Source organism: Cygnus atratus, chromosome 3 (assembly GCF_013377495.2).
Source record: "Cygnus atratus isolate AKBS03 ecotype Queensland, Australia chromosome 3, CAtr_DNAZoo_HiC_assembly, whole genome shotgun sequence".
NCBI classification, from domain to species: domain Eukaryota; kingdom Metazoa; phylum Chordata; class Aves; order Anseriformes; family Anatidae; genus Cygnus; species Cygnus atratus.
In genome coordinates, this window is record NC_066364.1 from 21,651,030 (window position 1) to 21,668,398 (window position 17,369).

General features: G+C 40.7%; 1 protein-coding gene across 4 annotated transcripts in view; it reads left to right on the forward strand.

Annotated features, from left to right (window-relative positions):
• DLGAP2 (DLG associated protein 2) overlaps nucleotides 1-17,369 on the forward strand; it is a 459,232-nt gene that overhangs the window by 63,468 nt on the left and 378,395 nt on the right. For all 4 annotated transcript variants that reach the window (XR_004778087.2, XR_007707970.1, XR_004778088.2 and 1 more), the window contains one exon: nucleotides 17,131-17,185. Coding sequence is in view for 1 of the 4 variants with exons in the window: in XM_035542981.2 (XP_035398874.1) it covers nucleotides 17,131-17,185 (55 nt within the window). In the remaining 3 variants the exon portion in view is untranslated. The remainder of the gene's footprint in view (nucleotides 1-17,130; nucleotides 17,186-17,369) is intronic.

A 17,369-nucleotide genomic window follows, 5' to 3' on the forward strand; every position in this document is an offset into this window, starting at 1 on the left:
GGACAATTGTTTACTTTTGGCATTACGTTGTTGTGCATTAAGTTTCTCAGCTGAAATACTCATTGGTTTTAAAGTTATGACCCAAACATGTATGTAGTGAATGTTACTAGTTTCACTAATTTAAATATTTATTAATTTAATAATGCATTTACTATTAATAACATATATGCTGTATCCTAACAAAATGCTAAAGCACATACTTAAAAGTTAAGTGTGTGATTAAATGTGGAGAGACTGCTGAATTGGGACTCTAGTAAGTGACTCATGAGAGGATACTAATCTCAGCAAAATACTAAACTGCAGTGAGCATCTGTGCTCCAGCAGGACATCACTGCCCTGAGTATAAGAGCAAGCACACCTTCCGCCAGTCACATGTCAATTTTCGTGAATCTTACTCTCTGCTGACATTACTGTGCAAATATCTTAAACAAAGCCTTATTGCTTTGTTTCATCCCTGATGCCAGTTGTTAAATCTTTAACCACAGTCTGACTTTCGATTTTTCATGCTTTTAAGTGTCTGATTTCCTGCAAAGGATGCCAAGTGTTTGCTTCCCATTACAAATTGCTCTAAATCTTTCTTATACAAGATGACAAGTGCACAATACATGCCAATGAGGATTCCAGCACTGAGAAGTGGACCAGCATTCATGCTATTTTTTTTAGACTATGGCATACCCATGAACTTGAATAGATTGCAGCAAGAAATATTTTTTTTATAAGTGAATATGAGGGAGGTCTTCAAGTATTTTTCCATTAGTATCCCAATGTATGAAAAAATACAAACGACCACATTTCCTTATATGATCATATACATAATTTTGCTGTTCCTCTTGCTCCTTTTATCTTACATGTAAATAAATGGTCAGGAAATAGGAGGTCACCTTTGACAGGGAATGTTTATTCACCTGCCACAAAATTCACTATGGTATTGGAAGGAGCATCCTTTCCTAGAGCTGAGTCAAAGGGGAATACCCACAGTATTAAAAAAAAAAAAAAAAAAAAAAGTAGTTTTTCTTAGAAAACTTTGATTCTATTTAACACTTATTTTTTCACATTTGCACTGATGCGAATTTCTTCATTGTGTCACATAACAATAATGTTTCTGCTCTTTCTCATAAATACAATTGTCACCTGTTAGTGTTATAAAGAGAGAATTCAACATAATGAGTTGTCATTACTGCTGTGAGATAATATAAAGTAATCACAGGAAAATCAGAAAGGATTGAAAATTTTCAAGATTCTAGGGTGATATTTTGAAACATCCAAAGATTCCTAGCATTTGACTGCATACTGTTTTCTGTACAATCTGTATTGATTGCAACATACACCCTACTTTTCATAGGATTTACTCCAAGCACTCTGGACAGCCAATTACTTGCAGTTAACCTCTTGGCTTTTTGTGTATTTAAATAACAAAAACTGGTCTAAGGCAGTCTGAAATTTTTTGAGACATTACAATAGTGCTTTCCTAAGCTGTCAGAAGAGTCCAGGTGAGGTGTGTACTCCCCATTAACTCTGAGTGGGCAATATTTTGAAAGATTTTATATCATTACAACCTTCAAATATAGCAAGGATTTTTTTAATGCTTGTCACACATTCAGAAACCACATAAACACCTCTGTTGCACACTGATTTACCAAAATGCCTTTCAGAATATTTGTGTAAATAAACAGGCCACTTACCCTTTGGAGTCTTGGCTGGTATCAGACCAACATTTTGGGTAACTTAATAGCGTTTTGGCTTGAGTAAGCAGTAAGAATAGTGAGTGTCAGAGCCCCTTTGTATTTTTGTCAGGACCATGTTGTTGGAACAGGCTCAAGCAACTTCATTGCTAATTCTAGATTCAGGTTTGAAGAGGCAGAATTCCATTCTTGAAACAAAACAAAACAAAACAAAACAACAAACAAACAAACACAAATTGCTAGAGTTTACCAGGGATGTGGTAACGTCAGTGCTGAAGTGTCTGAAGGTCAGATGACCCATGAGAATAATTAAAATGCTGAAACAGGAGCATATGCCAATGGAGATGGTTTGTCTACTAGTCAGTTACTTGTTCTTCAATGTTTTCAGCAGGCTAGGCTTGTCAAGCAGACTGATTATATATTTCAGCATTACGTGTCTTAACCTTTCGTTCTCAGGAGGTGATATTTCCTTGAAAGCAGCATGAAAGGAAGAATTAAAAATAAACAGATTGAAAACAACGTATTTTCAACTGGATAGCAAAGAAGGAAGGGGAAAAACCCTTTAAAACTACATTTATTTTAGCCTATAGTTAAGAAAGAACATATATAAAAGCTGTTTTTCCACATATGTATCCACAAACAAAAATGTTGCCCTATCTTTCCACCAGTTCTTGTACTTATTTCTCTGATAGAAATGAAGGCTCTAGAAGCACTGCAAAAGAACAGCAAAAAAAAAAATTGTAAGAAAACTAGAAAACTGTGCAGCCCCATTGCCCCTTGCAAACTCCCAAAGCATACAGAGCTGAAGGAAAGAGTAATTGCTTATTTTTAAAGGTGTACTTTCCGTGCTCTTCTGGGATATAGCTGAGTCAGGTCCGAACACTCTGCTTAATTCAAAGTCAGGTGTCCACCTTTGGTCTTCTTTGTTCTTGGGAGAGTGCTCTAACGCACTCTGGTACTGGATCACTGGGGACATTTCACTGGACCCTGTGAAAGTAATTCTTCATTGTACAAAATACTTAAATGACTGTTAGCAAAGAGGCAGGAACTTGCTTTTTTTTAGAAAGTCCTCTGACTGCTAAATTGTAGAGCCCTTTGTGATCTGAGTAACATTTTGCTAATTGTGCAAAGTGGAGGAAATCGTCATCCCAAAAGGTGCATCTCATCTCACAATAACGGACCATGACAGCCTTTTGAAAGCTAAGAGCCTAGCATGTCCGTGTGGCAGATGTTTGACTTGCAACTCAGTCGCCCTGACTGTGGATAAATTGTGCCTCCATTGTGTATTCCTCAAGAGGTGAGGCAGCACTGTCGTCATCACCACCAGCTTTGTTGACACTCTTGGGGATTATGTAGGATCTCTTGGCTCATCCCACAGTGTTGGAGAAGTGTCACCTGCTGAGGACTAGGCACCGTGAAGTTCAGGTGAGACCTTTGTGCAGGTTTTTGATCTCTCTTTTCACCTTTATAGGCATCAAAAATAACCTTTCTATGGGTACATCTTCCAGTTTTCTAGTGGTACATAGACCCCGAGCTGATAAAAGATTAGAACAATTTATGGAAGCAACACAGTTTTAACAGCATGGTATCATCAGCTCACAGATTAAAACTGCCCTGCTGCTCTTCCCATTTGTATTCTCAAAACCCGACTGCACACATTATGCACTCCTTCCTCAAAAATCCACACCAGAAGAAAATCTGTTCATCTGGAATTGAAAAAATTATACCCTGCTATCTGAGACCTATCCTTGCTTTATCTCACCTTCAGCAAAATCTCCCCAGATGACTGGGTCTTGCAGTAACCTGTCATATTGTTCAATATTGAATGAAACATGGGTAATAAAGATAAATTTTGTTTTTAAAGAGAAAGCTATTATTTCCATGAGAATGCTTGCTTGTTGAGGATGGAGGTATGGGCAGTCACTTCGTGTTTTGAAATCTATATCCCCCTGTACCATCAAACATTGCTAAGGGCATGAACAAGGCTCAGACATCCTTCTCTGTTTGCTGTCTTTGCATGAAAGACTTGTGTAACCTAAATCTACGAAATAAGTATTCCTAAAAATAACCCTTCTTTCTCTGTTTTTCTGCCGTCACTTGCAGTTGTCCATCAGGAGTGAAATGCCCCAGTTCCGTGTATGCATGAATTCTGTAGTGTGCTGCTACCTCAGTATGCTGGGCCAAAAGATGATAGAATGGACTTGGGTAAACTATGCCTGCTTTGCAGTTCTCAGGCCATCTTTCACCTGGCCAGAGGAGACAGCTAGGTAAAATTGCAGACACCTGATTCATCTCTGCCATTGTCCTGTTGAGGAAGGAGAGTGCTCCAAAGTGACAGAATTATAAAAGTCACCTTTGAAGTACAATACCACATAATTTTAACAGGTATACTCTGGTCCTAATACAATGGAGACTTCAATTTTCCTACTGTGTATAGATGGAAGTATGTATAGGTGACTTCTATTTCTTAGCTATAAATAAACTTGAAATTAGATACAGCAAATACCTTCTGAAAGCAACCATATGTCATAGTTATACCAGTAATAAATTATAAACTCTTAGGGGACTTCGTTGCTAGTTCAAGTCATGACCCACCACTCCCTTCTGATACACGAGTCGTGATTCGATTCACAGTGAGAAAGGTCTCTGAAATCAGTACCATAAACGCATGTAAACAGGATTTTTTTTTGTGTGTGTGTGTGTGAGTTAACTTTTATGCTTAAAACAACTAAACAACTTTGCTCATCTTACTCATAACTTCTGAACTGAATTTCTCTGTATATATGTGACTCCTACACAGTAGAATAAAGCAGGCCATTGGGAGAGTTTTGTTGCCAAGACCCGGTACAAAACCATAAACTTTCATTTTTAATGAAGATTACTTTCCTTCTAACAAAGATGCAGGGGAGGACTTTTACTCTGTTTTATGTGTTTAATGGATGAGCTTCTCCAGTGCAAATACAGGTATCAAAATCTTTAGGATCCCTGTGCTTCACATGTAAATCTTAAGTAGAGTTCCAGAACAGCAAGGAGGAATAACACTCAGGGTTCACTGGCATTTGTCTTGCATATATTATTATTGTGTAAATAATATGTGCATTAGAATCTCATAATTTATTGAAGATGTGAATTAAAAAGACTTTTTGTAACAAGCCACAGTATAAAGGCATTCCACAGCACTGTCCCAGACAAAAACCTGAGGGACCAAGTTACGGCTGGCTTTGTGGTGTGTGGGTGAGACGAAAGCCAGCAGAGCATCTCAGCTTTCCTCTAACAAAACCTGAGGGGACCAAGACATGACTGGCTTTGTTCAGCTGTGTGTGGGCGAGGTAGAAGCGGGAAGATCATCTCACCTCTGCTCTGACAAAACCTTTGAGGGGTTAAATACTGCCCACTGAGGCACCACAAGCATGATGCATGTTGGTACCACCAGGTCCAGCCCTCTCCTCAGTTGCCAGGTGCTTCCACATTCTCCAGCACTGTTTTTGGGGTGTTCCTGAGTCAGGAAGGTTTTTTTCCCTCTGTGTGCTTCTGTCACAGGCTGCTGCAGCCACAGCAGCATCCATGTCTGTCTGACAGCGATTCAGCTCCGAGGCCTGTGAGCAGAACAGGTTGGCATTTAGGATCCAAGGTGACTCATGATGAGGACTGTGACTTCTGCTCGGGAGAAATGACTGAGGAGACCAGAAATCTCCGTCGCGGGGACTCTGGCACCTGTCTCTGCAGTGCGTGTGCATTCCCACGTGCGTGCTGACAGCCCGTCAGCCGACTTCAGTGCAGGAGGAGCGCGGGGAGGTAGCCAGGGCCTCTCTGCTAAAGGGTTTACAATTCTCCAGGCTGACATCATTTACTGTGGTGTCCTGTGGCCTTGCTCTGTGCTTGCTTTTATCTGCACCGACCACGCTGGGGAACGTCACAGCACCACAATGCCAGGAATAGCGGCAGGGCAGGCTTTTCCCCTGGAGGACCGCTTTCTCTCACACGACATCATCGCTTATCTGTACCACTGTAGTACCATAATCTCCAACTAGGAGACCTCACAGTCTAGGCATTGCAAAGGACTCGCATACTTTGTAGCTAAACAGATTAACGCGGAGGGAAAAGGGATTACTATTAGCATTTTTTGCATTTTAGCGAATGAAAATGAAGTTGCTTTATCTGGTCAAAAATATATATGCAAGCGCTAGATTTTTTTGTTTGTTTGTTTTCTCTAAACAGTCAGATGCTTAAAGATAAATAAATCATAATAACTCAGTCAAATATTTCTTTAGATAAGTGAATTCTTCTGCCAAATCACTCTCCACATTTTACTCTTAAATTAATTAAACAATTGCAGCCCCGGGGTGACTACTACGTAACTTCGGAGGGAATAGCTGTCTTTAGCTGACTCCTAAAGCTGCTATGCTTCTGTACGGCTTTTGGGTTTGGGGTTTTGCATGTAGATGTGAATGTGCTCATTATTCACATTTAAGATTCATTAGTAGAAATAGAAATTGCATTTGTCTATTATACATAAATTTGGGGGAGGATGGAGGAACTGTTGCCTTTTAATGGATATCATACTGTGATTTTTGACTCCATTAGTACATTAAATCTAATATATTACAACTATGGAGTAATTTGGGTCGGAGGAGACTTCTAGAGGCTGTCTAGTCTCACTGTCTGATCAGTGTGGGGCTACTCTGAAAGTTAGAGCAGGTTTCTCAAGACTTTTTCATTCTCAGTTTTGAAAATCTTCAAGGATGGAGATTCCACAGCCTCTCTGGGATTTTCTTTTTTTTTGCTGTCCAGACAATTTCCTTTGCTGTAACTTGAAACCATTGCCTTGCATCCCTTCACTGTACACCTATGAGGACAGTCTTGTTCTGTCTTCTCCATAATGCTTTCAGTGCAATTAGATCCCTCTTTAGCTTCCTCTTGTCTCTCTCAGGATCCCCCCAGTCCCTCACCATGAGAAGGTCACCACCTTCCAAAGACAGCAGAACAAGGACTCACACTCATCACTGTATCCCACCCAGCTCTATGGGCTTGCCATATCCAGCTGGCCTAAGTGATCTCTTCCTTGATCCCCCTGGACACACAGTTCAGGAGTGACGCCAGGGGATGGGTATACCTCTTCCATTGCTGTAGGACATCCAGGATGTGGGCTCCAGGCAAGCAGCAAACTCCTGAGACAGTTGGTCTGGTCAGCAGATAAGTGTCGTTGACTCCCCAGAAGAGAATATCCAGCTGTTATTACCCATTGCTTCCTTTCTGTGACCTGTGGATCAGGCTCATTCCCCTTCTGACCCCCGTAAGTGACTAGCTGCCACCCTCCACCACTGTGGGGACCTTTGTCAGTCCCTTGACAAGGGGAGTCTGTTGCTCTCCCTCCTTCAGAAGAAGATGACGCTTGGGCTCATGCCTCTGCAGATTATCTGTGGAGAATTGTGACCAACGTTTGGAGTATTAGTGGTCTGCTACAGTTATTTCTGACCTGTGAATCATCTAAGCCACACCAGAGAGTAGGATATCCTGCATGTAGGTATTGCCACTAGGTAGGAGATGCTACTGCTGCATACGGCGGTAACAGATGAAAGAAATATTTGTGATTTCTAGTTTACACCAAAACCTGTTTCTTGGGTCCAGTTGCAAGTGCAAGTGAATTTGTTTATGTCACTTTATATGTAGTGCAGTGATTGTTCTTCTGAGTTTGTTAGAAATACACTGTTTGAAGGAAAGTTGAAAATATAATTGCTCTTGTCCTGAGATTTATCCTCCTCTTCATTTGCTTTTGGAAAAAGAAATTATAGCATCAATTGAAAAGTCTTGGTCTTTTCCTCCCAGCAGTGTTACATTTGGGGGCATCATCATCTCTCAGATTCAGAGCACTTTGACATTGCTTGTTCCAGATTTTTGAAGGTCTTAATTTGGACAGCAGTGCAATTATTTTGACACCAAACTGAAGCGTTCCCAATGGACCTGTGTTTATCACACTGTGTTTAGTCTGAGGCATCATAAGTAATCTGTAGATTCTCTTTTAAGTGCAGTCAATTACGGTAATTGGACCTGGAGTTCACAAATACATGGGTCACTATAGCAAGGTCTTCGTCTGTCAGTGAGTAGTGTACTCTTCAGAAAAGTGAAAGATGTAAAGGAGGTGTTATTGTTGCTAATGTACTGTTCTCAAAGAGTCTAAGTACTGAAGAAGAAGTCAGAAAGCAATAGGTTTACAGGCTCTTCCTACTACCACCAGTTATTTTCCTATATCATTAAATCATTAAATATAATGATATAGAGAAAAGGCAGTTCTAAGTTATTTAACTGGGTCACTTCAGAGCAAGATGTGCGCTAACTTTCGGAACACATAAATTTATTTTTTTTCCAGAGACTTGCCTAGTTCTCTGTTTAGTGTGCATATTATATTTTTATGAGAACTATGTGAAGGGAGCATACTTTAGATGATAACTTTTAAAATATTTCATAAGTGCTTGTTAAACACAGGACAATTCTAATTAGTTCATGCTAATGCAAATGAATCTGAAATGTGTCATAGTGATAATAATATTTTCTCTCCTGGGCCGTCAAAAATTGATCAAACTCGTGTTTCAGCTTAACTTGCCATGGTGACTTCAATAAAAGGAATAAAAAAAAGATAGTGTATGGAGCTTTATAACAATACAACTTTTCTTCTAGTGTTTCTTTCCCTTATTTAGTTTTGATTCAGATGTACAGAATAGATTATGCAGTCAGTGGGTTCCTCATTACTTAAATGTCTGTCACTTTTATTTGAAAATTCTGCTACAGAAACATTGCTTCTGTTGTTCGTATCAATACTTCCTTTAATTGTGGAAAGGGTTTTAAGAAAAATCCATTTTCTTGAGATGCAATACAATCTGAAAAAAAACACCAACATATTAGTATGGATATTGTAATGTTTTCAGAATAATTCTGGGATATATCTTCCTTAACCCAACATTTATCTTTATTCAAAATCAAAAGGAGACAATATACGTATTTAAATGTGATTTGATATGCTATGATAAATACATTAATACAACATAAAAGTATTTGATATGTGGTAAATATGATTTGTCTTTTTTTTTTTTTTTTTCAATATAACTTGTCCTTTCAATAAACATGTTTTCTTTATGTTCTTGGTATCTAACTGGGAATGGTAGAGTAAGGTCCAGGATGGTAAGAGAAGAGAATACTTTCACTCCAAAGAACACAAAGCAGATGAATCATTAGCAACTTCTGTTTTGGCATTAAATTAGCATGAAAGTTCACCAGTGAATATGTGAAATTGGATATTGGACAACAGCAATCTAGTGAAGTCTTGAAGTAACATAATTGGACAAGCCTGGGACATCTCATCAGAATACAATGGAATAAACTGACAAGACAGCCTTCCTACTCGAGCCGCGGTGGGTGGGAAACATTTTGGCACAGCCTGTCTTTGCAGCAGGGTGCTGCTCATCAGGAGCCATGGTGAAAGGTTGTTTCCCTGGGAGGGCAGAGGAGCTGACAGCCAGCAGAGAATGATTGAAAGACATTAAAAAAGCTCCACTGTTTTTCAGCCACACTGGATACACTAAAAATTGAGTCAATATTTTCCATGTGAACAGCGATCTCTTCCTCTGGCTTTGCCGTTATCATAGAAACATAGAATATCCTGAGTTGGAAGGGACCCACAAGGATCACTGAGTCCAACTCCTGGCTCCACACAGGACTACCCCAAAATCAGACCCTATGTTTGAGAGCATTGTCCAAACACTTCTTGAACTCCAGCAGCTCAGTGCCGTGACCAGTGCCCTGGGGAGCCTGTCCCAGGGCCCGACCACCCTCTGGGTGCAGAACCTTTCCCTCACACCCAGCCTGACCCTCCCCTGTCCCAGCTCCATGCCGTTCCCTCGGGTCCTGTCGCTGTCCCCAGAGAGCAGAGCTCAGCGCCTGCCGCTCCACTCCCCTCATGAGGGAGCTGCAGGCTGCCATGAGGCCTCCCCTCAGCCTGCTCTGCTCTGGGCTGAACAAACCAAGGGACCTCAGCTGCTCCTCTTACATTTTCGCCTCCAGACCCTTTGCCATCTTCGTAGCCCTCCCTTGGGCAGTTTTATGTCCTTCTTATATTGTGACACCCAAAACTTATGAATGGGGTTGGTATTGCTCTGGCACCACACACGCACATGGTTGGGTAAAAGCTGGAAGGGCAGGGCCCTCTGGTCCTGCCGCTCTCCTCAAGAACTAGATGTTTCAAGGGCTGGTTTGTTGACTAACTTGGTAGTGTTGCTGATGGCAGTGTGGGTTGTATCCATTAACCGCTTCAAGTGGGACTTAAAAAAGAGCCACTGGTAATCTTAGGTTGCCTCTGAGTACTTACAGGAGCTGAAATGATACCATTATACTGTGTTGATACAATCCCTAGATAACCCTTAAAAAGCATAACAAAATCTAATGATGCTTGTGAGAACGGAATGAAGTGCAGATTCAGCTTCTTGTAGGTTGAACCCACTGCAAACAGTTATAAAGCATTTCCATTTCAGCACCTGGTTACAAGTACCTGACTGGTTTGAAAGAAGAAACAGAGTAATGCTGTAATGATAACCCTTTAGCTTATGATGGTCCATATCACACAACAGCTTGTGAACATGAAACCTTGCCTACATCTCATGCCCTGTCTGAGGGCAAATACCTTTACAGACTTGTTAGATAACTGGCTGCTTGTTCATTGACTGCTAGGTCAGGTTGTTTGCTGGACTTCATGATCTTGAAGGTCGTCTCCAATCTAAACGATTCTGTGGTTCAACGGAAGGCTGAATCTTGAACACTTCCTTTTTGCTGAATGAGAAGCAGGGAATAGGTTACAGATGAGTAGGACCTTCTCCTTTTAACAGTGCCACTGACAATGCAGACGTCTAAAATCCTCAGGTATCAAGTCCAAAAGAGAGAAACAGTAATAAAAAGGAAACCCAAATAGATTATGCCTCTGCAGTGACAAGAGACAGCAAAAGACCTTCACAGAAGTGAGTGCAGAATTTCAAATGTTTATAAGATCTAGTTGTTACAAACACCATCTCAAAACATCTCTGTAGCAGCTGATGAGGAAATCTTGCCTAAAACATAAGTTCCAAGACAAATATAAGGAAAAGCAAATATGGAGATATAATGGATAAGATCCTTAGAATGAAAAAAATTACAATTCCTTCTTTGTAATTTGTGCGGATTGTAGGAAAGAAGCAATGCTTAGCATTGAGCAATGCAGATAGCAATGCCTAGGGGGTGCCTGACTTTTTTTAAAAAAGTGACACAACATTCAAAACACAAAAATACAGGAACTCACTGGTTCACACCAAAACATCTAAACTCTATTCTCTCCAGTACAGTACTGCTTCCAAATAAAATGCAGGGGATACTTTATGAGATGGCTCTGCCCAAGGACCATTTCTTTGTAATCATCAATGCATGAGTAAAGATCAAATTCTGTAATATGTTTTCTCAATATTTTTGTAAACCTATATGTATTTGCCCACCATATGTATGACAGATTTTCTTCTGAATATTACCATAATCTTGCCACTAAAATGTTTCACATGCTAACTATAATAGTCTTCTGGGGGAGGGAGGTTAAGAGGATAGGGATTTATCTCAGAGGCAGTCCTTGGCAGAGGTTGAACGTAAGCACAAGGACAATGTAGATGGCCAGCATGGTTGGCATGGCCAAAAGGTGATATTCTACCTTTGCAATCTTTGGGATCACTGAATTTCTAGGATGTAAAAAGCAGAGACAAATATCCCATCACAGTTTGGGACTTGAAAATCAAGCCGACGTTCTTCCCTTCTGGAAATGTATATACTACCCTTTAACCTTTTTATACCTTTAACTTCTGCCTTGAATTTTGCTCTGACTTCAGATTTGGGAGTTCTGTAATTTTGGACCTGCGAAACTGTTTATCTTCATTTAACTTACTTTCCAGCAATATGTTTTAATTTAGTAAACAAATGTGAATAGATGAGAGAAAATAATACACAGTTTACTTTCCTATAGCCATTTTAACAGTATAAGTGGAGTAGAAAGCAATCAGAACATCTTTATCATTCAATAGCATTGAGGGGTCTGAACATACTCTTGCAACAGATCCTTTTAAGTGAGTAGGTATCAATTTCACAGAGGCATTTTTTCATGGTAGAATTATTTTACTTCATGTTTCAGCTTCTCTGTAAGGTTTTCTTTCTCTTTCTTTCTTTCTTTCTTTCTTTCTTTCTCTCTCTCTCTCTTTCTCATTCTCTTTCTCGTTCTCGTTCTCGTTCTCGTTCTCGTTCTCTTGTTCTCTCTTTCCTCCTTGTCTTACGAGGAGTGGCTGAAGGAACTGGGGTTGTTAAGTCTGGAGAAGGGGAGGCTCAGGGAGACCTTATTGCTCTCTGCAACAACCTGAAAGGAAGGTGTGGGGAGCTGGGGGTCGGCCTCTTCTCGCAGATAACGAGCGATAAGACTAGAGGGAACAGCCTCAAGTTGCGCCAGGGGAGGTTCAGGTTAGAAATTAGGAGACATTTCTTCTCAGAAGGAGCAGTCAGGCATTGGAACGGGTTGTCCAGGGAGGTGGTGGCGTCACTGTCACTGGGGTTGTTTAAGGAAAGGTTGGACGTGGTGCTTAGGGACATGGTTTAGTGGGTGATAGTGGTGGCAGGGGGATGGTTGGACCAGATGATCTTGGAGGGCTTTTCCAACCTTAATCTATGATTCTATGATTCTTTCTCTTTCCTTTTTGAAACTGTGTTAGGTGTTAGTACGTTCCAAACTTAAACAGATTTTGTAAGAATTAATTCTAGTCCTTGTTAAACCACACTAAAAAAGTATTGCACAGTGAACATGCAGAGAACTCAAATGTCTTATTTTTGTGAAATGAAAGAAGCATACATATAAGAATATTATATAAATATATGTGTATATATATATGTACTCTGCTGCTCTGAGAAGCTTTCTGCATATCTCTATTGGATTTCTATATCTATAGGTGATCTATATATTATTTTGAACATTGTGTTAATTTGAGCATTAACTATGGCATCTAAATATGTGTGTGTATATATATATACGTACACACAGCAAGCTGTAATGAAAACAATTATGAACAGGTCCTGACGAATATCCACTGACATCAATTAGAAGTTTTCATTGAATCTGAGGAAGTTTTCACATTGACACCATGATCTAAGATTGCTCTCTTGCTACACGATTACGTAATTGTATATTGTGGGGCCAGAACTAATTTGGCTACTGCTAGGGAAGCACCTTGGTGATAAGGACACACTACCTGCTGTGTTATTTATTCTATTTCTGTGTCTCTGCGTCCAGTTTTAATTTAGTATTGCAATGCCTTAGCTTCCAGCTGACAGCTTATAAAACAACTGAAGGTTAAATCTTCAGCTTAATGCAATTGATACCTGTATTTTTTTTTTTAATTTTCCCAAGGAAAAAGAATATTCAAAAACAATATTCTATTCTCTGTACATTTTTTTTTCTGCATGTGAAGCCCTGCTGTTGCTCCTATGTTTTGACTTCTTTATCAGAAACCACTCCAGGTCTGTTTGTGGTTGTGGTTGAGATTGTCACTCAGATTGTACCTGTTCAGGTAAAGTTTCAAGCCACAATAATAATAACAACAACAATAATAATAAAATACAGTTATCTATGAAAATAAGGAAAAAACTCTGAGATGTAAAGGCACTGTAAGGAATAAGGCAGGGATTGCAACATTCGAATGAAAAGCAAGAATCAGGGGAAAGAAGAGACATGTAGAGAGGGAAAGGTGACAATTTTGCTGAGGAATGCTCATGTCATTTTCCCTAGGGAGGAGAGGAACGGAGTGGGGAGAAGGTGGGAGGAGAGCAGTGTGAAGAGGCTCTTGGGTACCATGGAGATGGGTACAGTGTAAAAATCTGTATACTGTAGATAAGTAAGTGGGAGGTTGATATCAAACTCCTACCAGCCAGAAACGGGCTTTGTACAGGGTAAACATGGTAAGGGGTGGGGAGAAGGCAGCATTGTTTTAGCCTCTTCCATGCTGGTTGCCTACTTAACACTTAAGACAGCAGAGGGAAGGCAAAAGCAAATGTTTTTCAAGCTTGTGCCTTTCAGTGTGACTGTTCTCTTATCTGTATCATGCCTACCAGGAATGTAAAAAATATGTTCTAGAGCTTTTCTTTTCCCAATGAAATTGTCTTGCTATTCCAGACCTGCTTTTTTTCTGTCTCTTCTTTTCATTTCAGCCTTAATTTGATTAACTGGGTGCTCATAATAAATTCATAATGCTTCTCCATGATTCGTGAATGTGGGGAAAAAAAAGTGACAGATTCACTAGGAACTAAGTGTTACTTTGTGTCTGAGTAAGACAGGGTGTTTTCAAAATTCAGTCTTTGTGTTACACTGCTTTGAAAGACTGTCTCTGCTCATTTTAGGATTTCTTTGTTCTCTGGTTCTAATTTTTATGCTTTCAATGCCTATAAGACTATGTTGTTATTTATATCCATGGCCATAAGGAAAATGTATAGTTTCTAAGTTTATGATGCACGCCTAAGAATCACTTTTTATTTTATTTTTTAAAGTTCAAGAAACAGTATAGAATGATGTATAGTTTACTAGTAGAATATTGTTATTTGTGCTATTGATTCTTCTTAAAATACAGGCTTCCTGCTGTCTGTAAGTGTGGGTAAGGCAAGCTGATACTTTGGTTCAAGTCCTACCTCCTCTGTTCCCTTAAATAGTCCTACTTGAAGCAAGCAGGCTAGTTTTGTGACTACTTCAAGTGAGAAGGATTTCTGCTTAAGGAGGCAATGCTGAAAGGTCTTTTGTATTCCAAAAGAGATGAGAAGGGGCAGTATTTAGCTGCATACAGGAATTTGGGAGTATCAGCTCTCAAACATGCACATGCATGTACAGCTTTGTCTGTCTGTGGACAGTAATGACTCTAACACTGAGTGCTTGAGCTTGCAACAACATTTTTTGATAGAGCTTCCTTAAATGGTTATTTTTTACATGCATCCAAAACAACCTTCCTGTTGTTTTGTTCCTGCAGGGGCAAAAGGATGTGAGTCTGCTCCTGAAGCCCTGTGGCTCAGAGGCATGAACCTGGCTTTGGCTCTGACAGCATTAAATTAAGGGCAGTGGGACCTCTTTAAACAGGGTAACAACAGAGTGAAGTAAAAGGAGCAGTACATGGCTCAGAAGCAGGTAGCTGTAAGCCTATCACAGAATCACAGAATGGTTGAGGTTGGAGGGACCTCTGGAGGCATCTGGTCCAACCCCTGCTCAAGCAGGGCCACCCAGAGCAGGCTGCCCAGGCCCATGTCCAGGTGGCATTTGAAGATCTCCAAGGAGGAGACTCCACAACCTCTCTGGGCAACCTGTGTCAGTGCTCAGTCACCCTCCCAGTAAAGAAGTGCCCCCTCATATTGAGATGGAACTTCCCGTGCTTCAGTTTGTGCCCATTGTATCTTGTCCTGTCCCCTGGGCACCACTGAAAAGAGCCTGTATTTTTCCTCTTTGCACCCTCCCTTCAGGTAGTTACAGACATTGGTAAAAACCCCCCTGAAACTTAGGTTTTCCTTCTGCCATCAAATTTTGTGGACTTCCAAGAGTGGTGCTGGTGACCGATGTCATGTCTAGGGAAGGGAGCACTGGCCCGGCAGCCTTCAGAAATCCCAGCAGCTACAGCCCTGCACCTCTCAGGGACAAAAGCACATGTCTGTATGTTTGCAAGAGTGAGCTGAAGGAGTCTGAGAAAAATAAGGTGCTTAGCAAGCCAAAGGTTTACAAGAGGTGCTACAATGTGATAAAGCCCCAAATGTGAGCATAAATTGAATTTCCAACAAAGCAGTGTCCTCATAATTAGTTGGGGGGATACGCTGAGAAGTTGCTGTGGATCTGACTTGATTACTCTGTGCCTAACATCCACCACTTAAACCCACCTTGCTTTCCCTTTTATCAAAACGCTTATCTTTAGAATTATGCCAGATTTATTTTTGCAAGAGCTTATATTTAAATGCTTTGTTTTCAGTAGAGTTTGGAGGAGCTGGGGGGGATTCCTTCTCACTGCAGCCTTGTGTCCAGGACAGCTTTCTGCCCTCAGACTGGCTCTTCAAGTTAAAATGCCAATAAAAGCACAATTTCGCAGTGGTGGTGCCGCTGCATGTGTGCATTCTGGAGGAAGCATGGTGCAGCAAGTTTCTCAAGACTTTAATTCGTTGTGCTGGAGGACAGAGGAGCCGAGGTGTTGGTCCCCCAGGGGTTATCAGTGTGTGTATTGGACAAGGCCGCAGGGAGGGACGGGGCCCTGTGGTGTCGCTGCAGGGCACTGCGTGTCCAATTCCCTCATCCCTAGCTGTTAACCTTGGCCAAACTGCAACAGCAGTCTGTGATAAAAGGTCCCTAGGCCCTGAAGTATCTTCTGTCATGAATTTCTAAAACTTAACGCGAGCTGTGTGGTGTGCCTAGGGTGTTCTCAGTGGTTAGAAGGCTGGCATTTCCATGCAGTGGTTATGCTGATCTCCTGTTTGTAGAAGTTTTTTTTTTTTTTTTGAGCCTTTCAGACTTTAAAGGGTACAGGTTGACCCCCACGAGACAATTTATAGAGGACATCTCAGAGCATGGCTTTTAATTGGCTTTTTCTCTGAAACAGCAAAGGAAGAGCCGTTAAACTTTAAGCTGCAGTTTTACAGATGCTGATAGCCTTGTAGAGGGTGTTAATTCTAGATGTAAAAGTCAGACTAAAATAGGTCTTGGGTGCTTCAAGTATAGTTTGCTGCTGGTAGGAGCACCAAAACAAGTGACTCCAGTGTATAAACCTGTGAAGAAATGTAGGTCCCTACCCAGAAGAAAGGGCCAGCGGTGGTGGGAAGCTTCTTCAGCATTTCTCAGTGGCTGCCAGTGGCAATCAGCACAGTGGATGTGGTGAACCACAAGCACAGGACCTCATCTGTCCGCATTCTCTTGAGTTTCCTTCTCAGACTTCTGCGGTTTTGTGTTAGCCACTGGAAATGGGCATCTGAGAAGTGAAGTGCTGTGATCTGGAGTCTGATCCTCAGTGATTTATGAAACGCTGAACCTCATAGCCCCAGGGCTAAACGTGCAAAATAAGGAATAGAAGCAGCATTGACTGATAACATGCTATCTCTATAAGTTGAGCACAATTAATTGTGTGTTTATATTATTTTACTCAAGTTTTCAATATTGTAGTCTATGGGAGAGGGTATCAGTACCTTTACGTAGTAGTAAGCAGGTAGTCTTGTACCATTCTTCTCAGTGTGTGGTTCCTAATGAGTAAGGTTCAAATTTGCACCGTACAACAGTTAATTTGCATCGAGAATGAAAGCACAAAGCTTGATCAGATATGCACTCTGACAATCATCAGCTCTTCTTCATGTGATGTTGAAAATACGTGTTATGTTAATGTCTGCTTCTTTGTTTCCACAGGTTCTGCCTGGCATACTGCAGAAGCATTGCTGTATTTTGCCTGACAGGAACACAGGTAAACTTTTCTCTTAATGAGTTAATATTGGATTATGGTTTGGAGAAATACAAACACAAATTGGATTATATGGAGAAGTCCTGTTTGCTACTTAGAGTCACTGAAGTCTGTTCTAGTTAGCGATGGACTGGGTACTTAGCTTGTTTAAATCATCTGCTTTCATATGAAGATTTTGTGTTTTCTG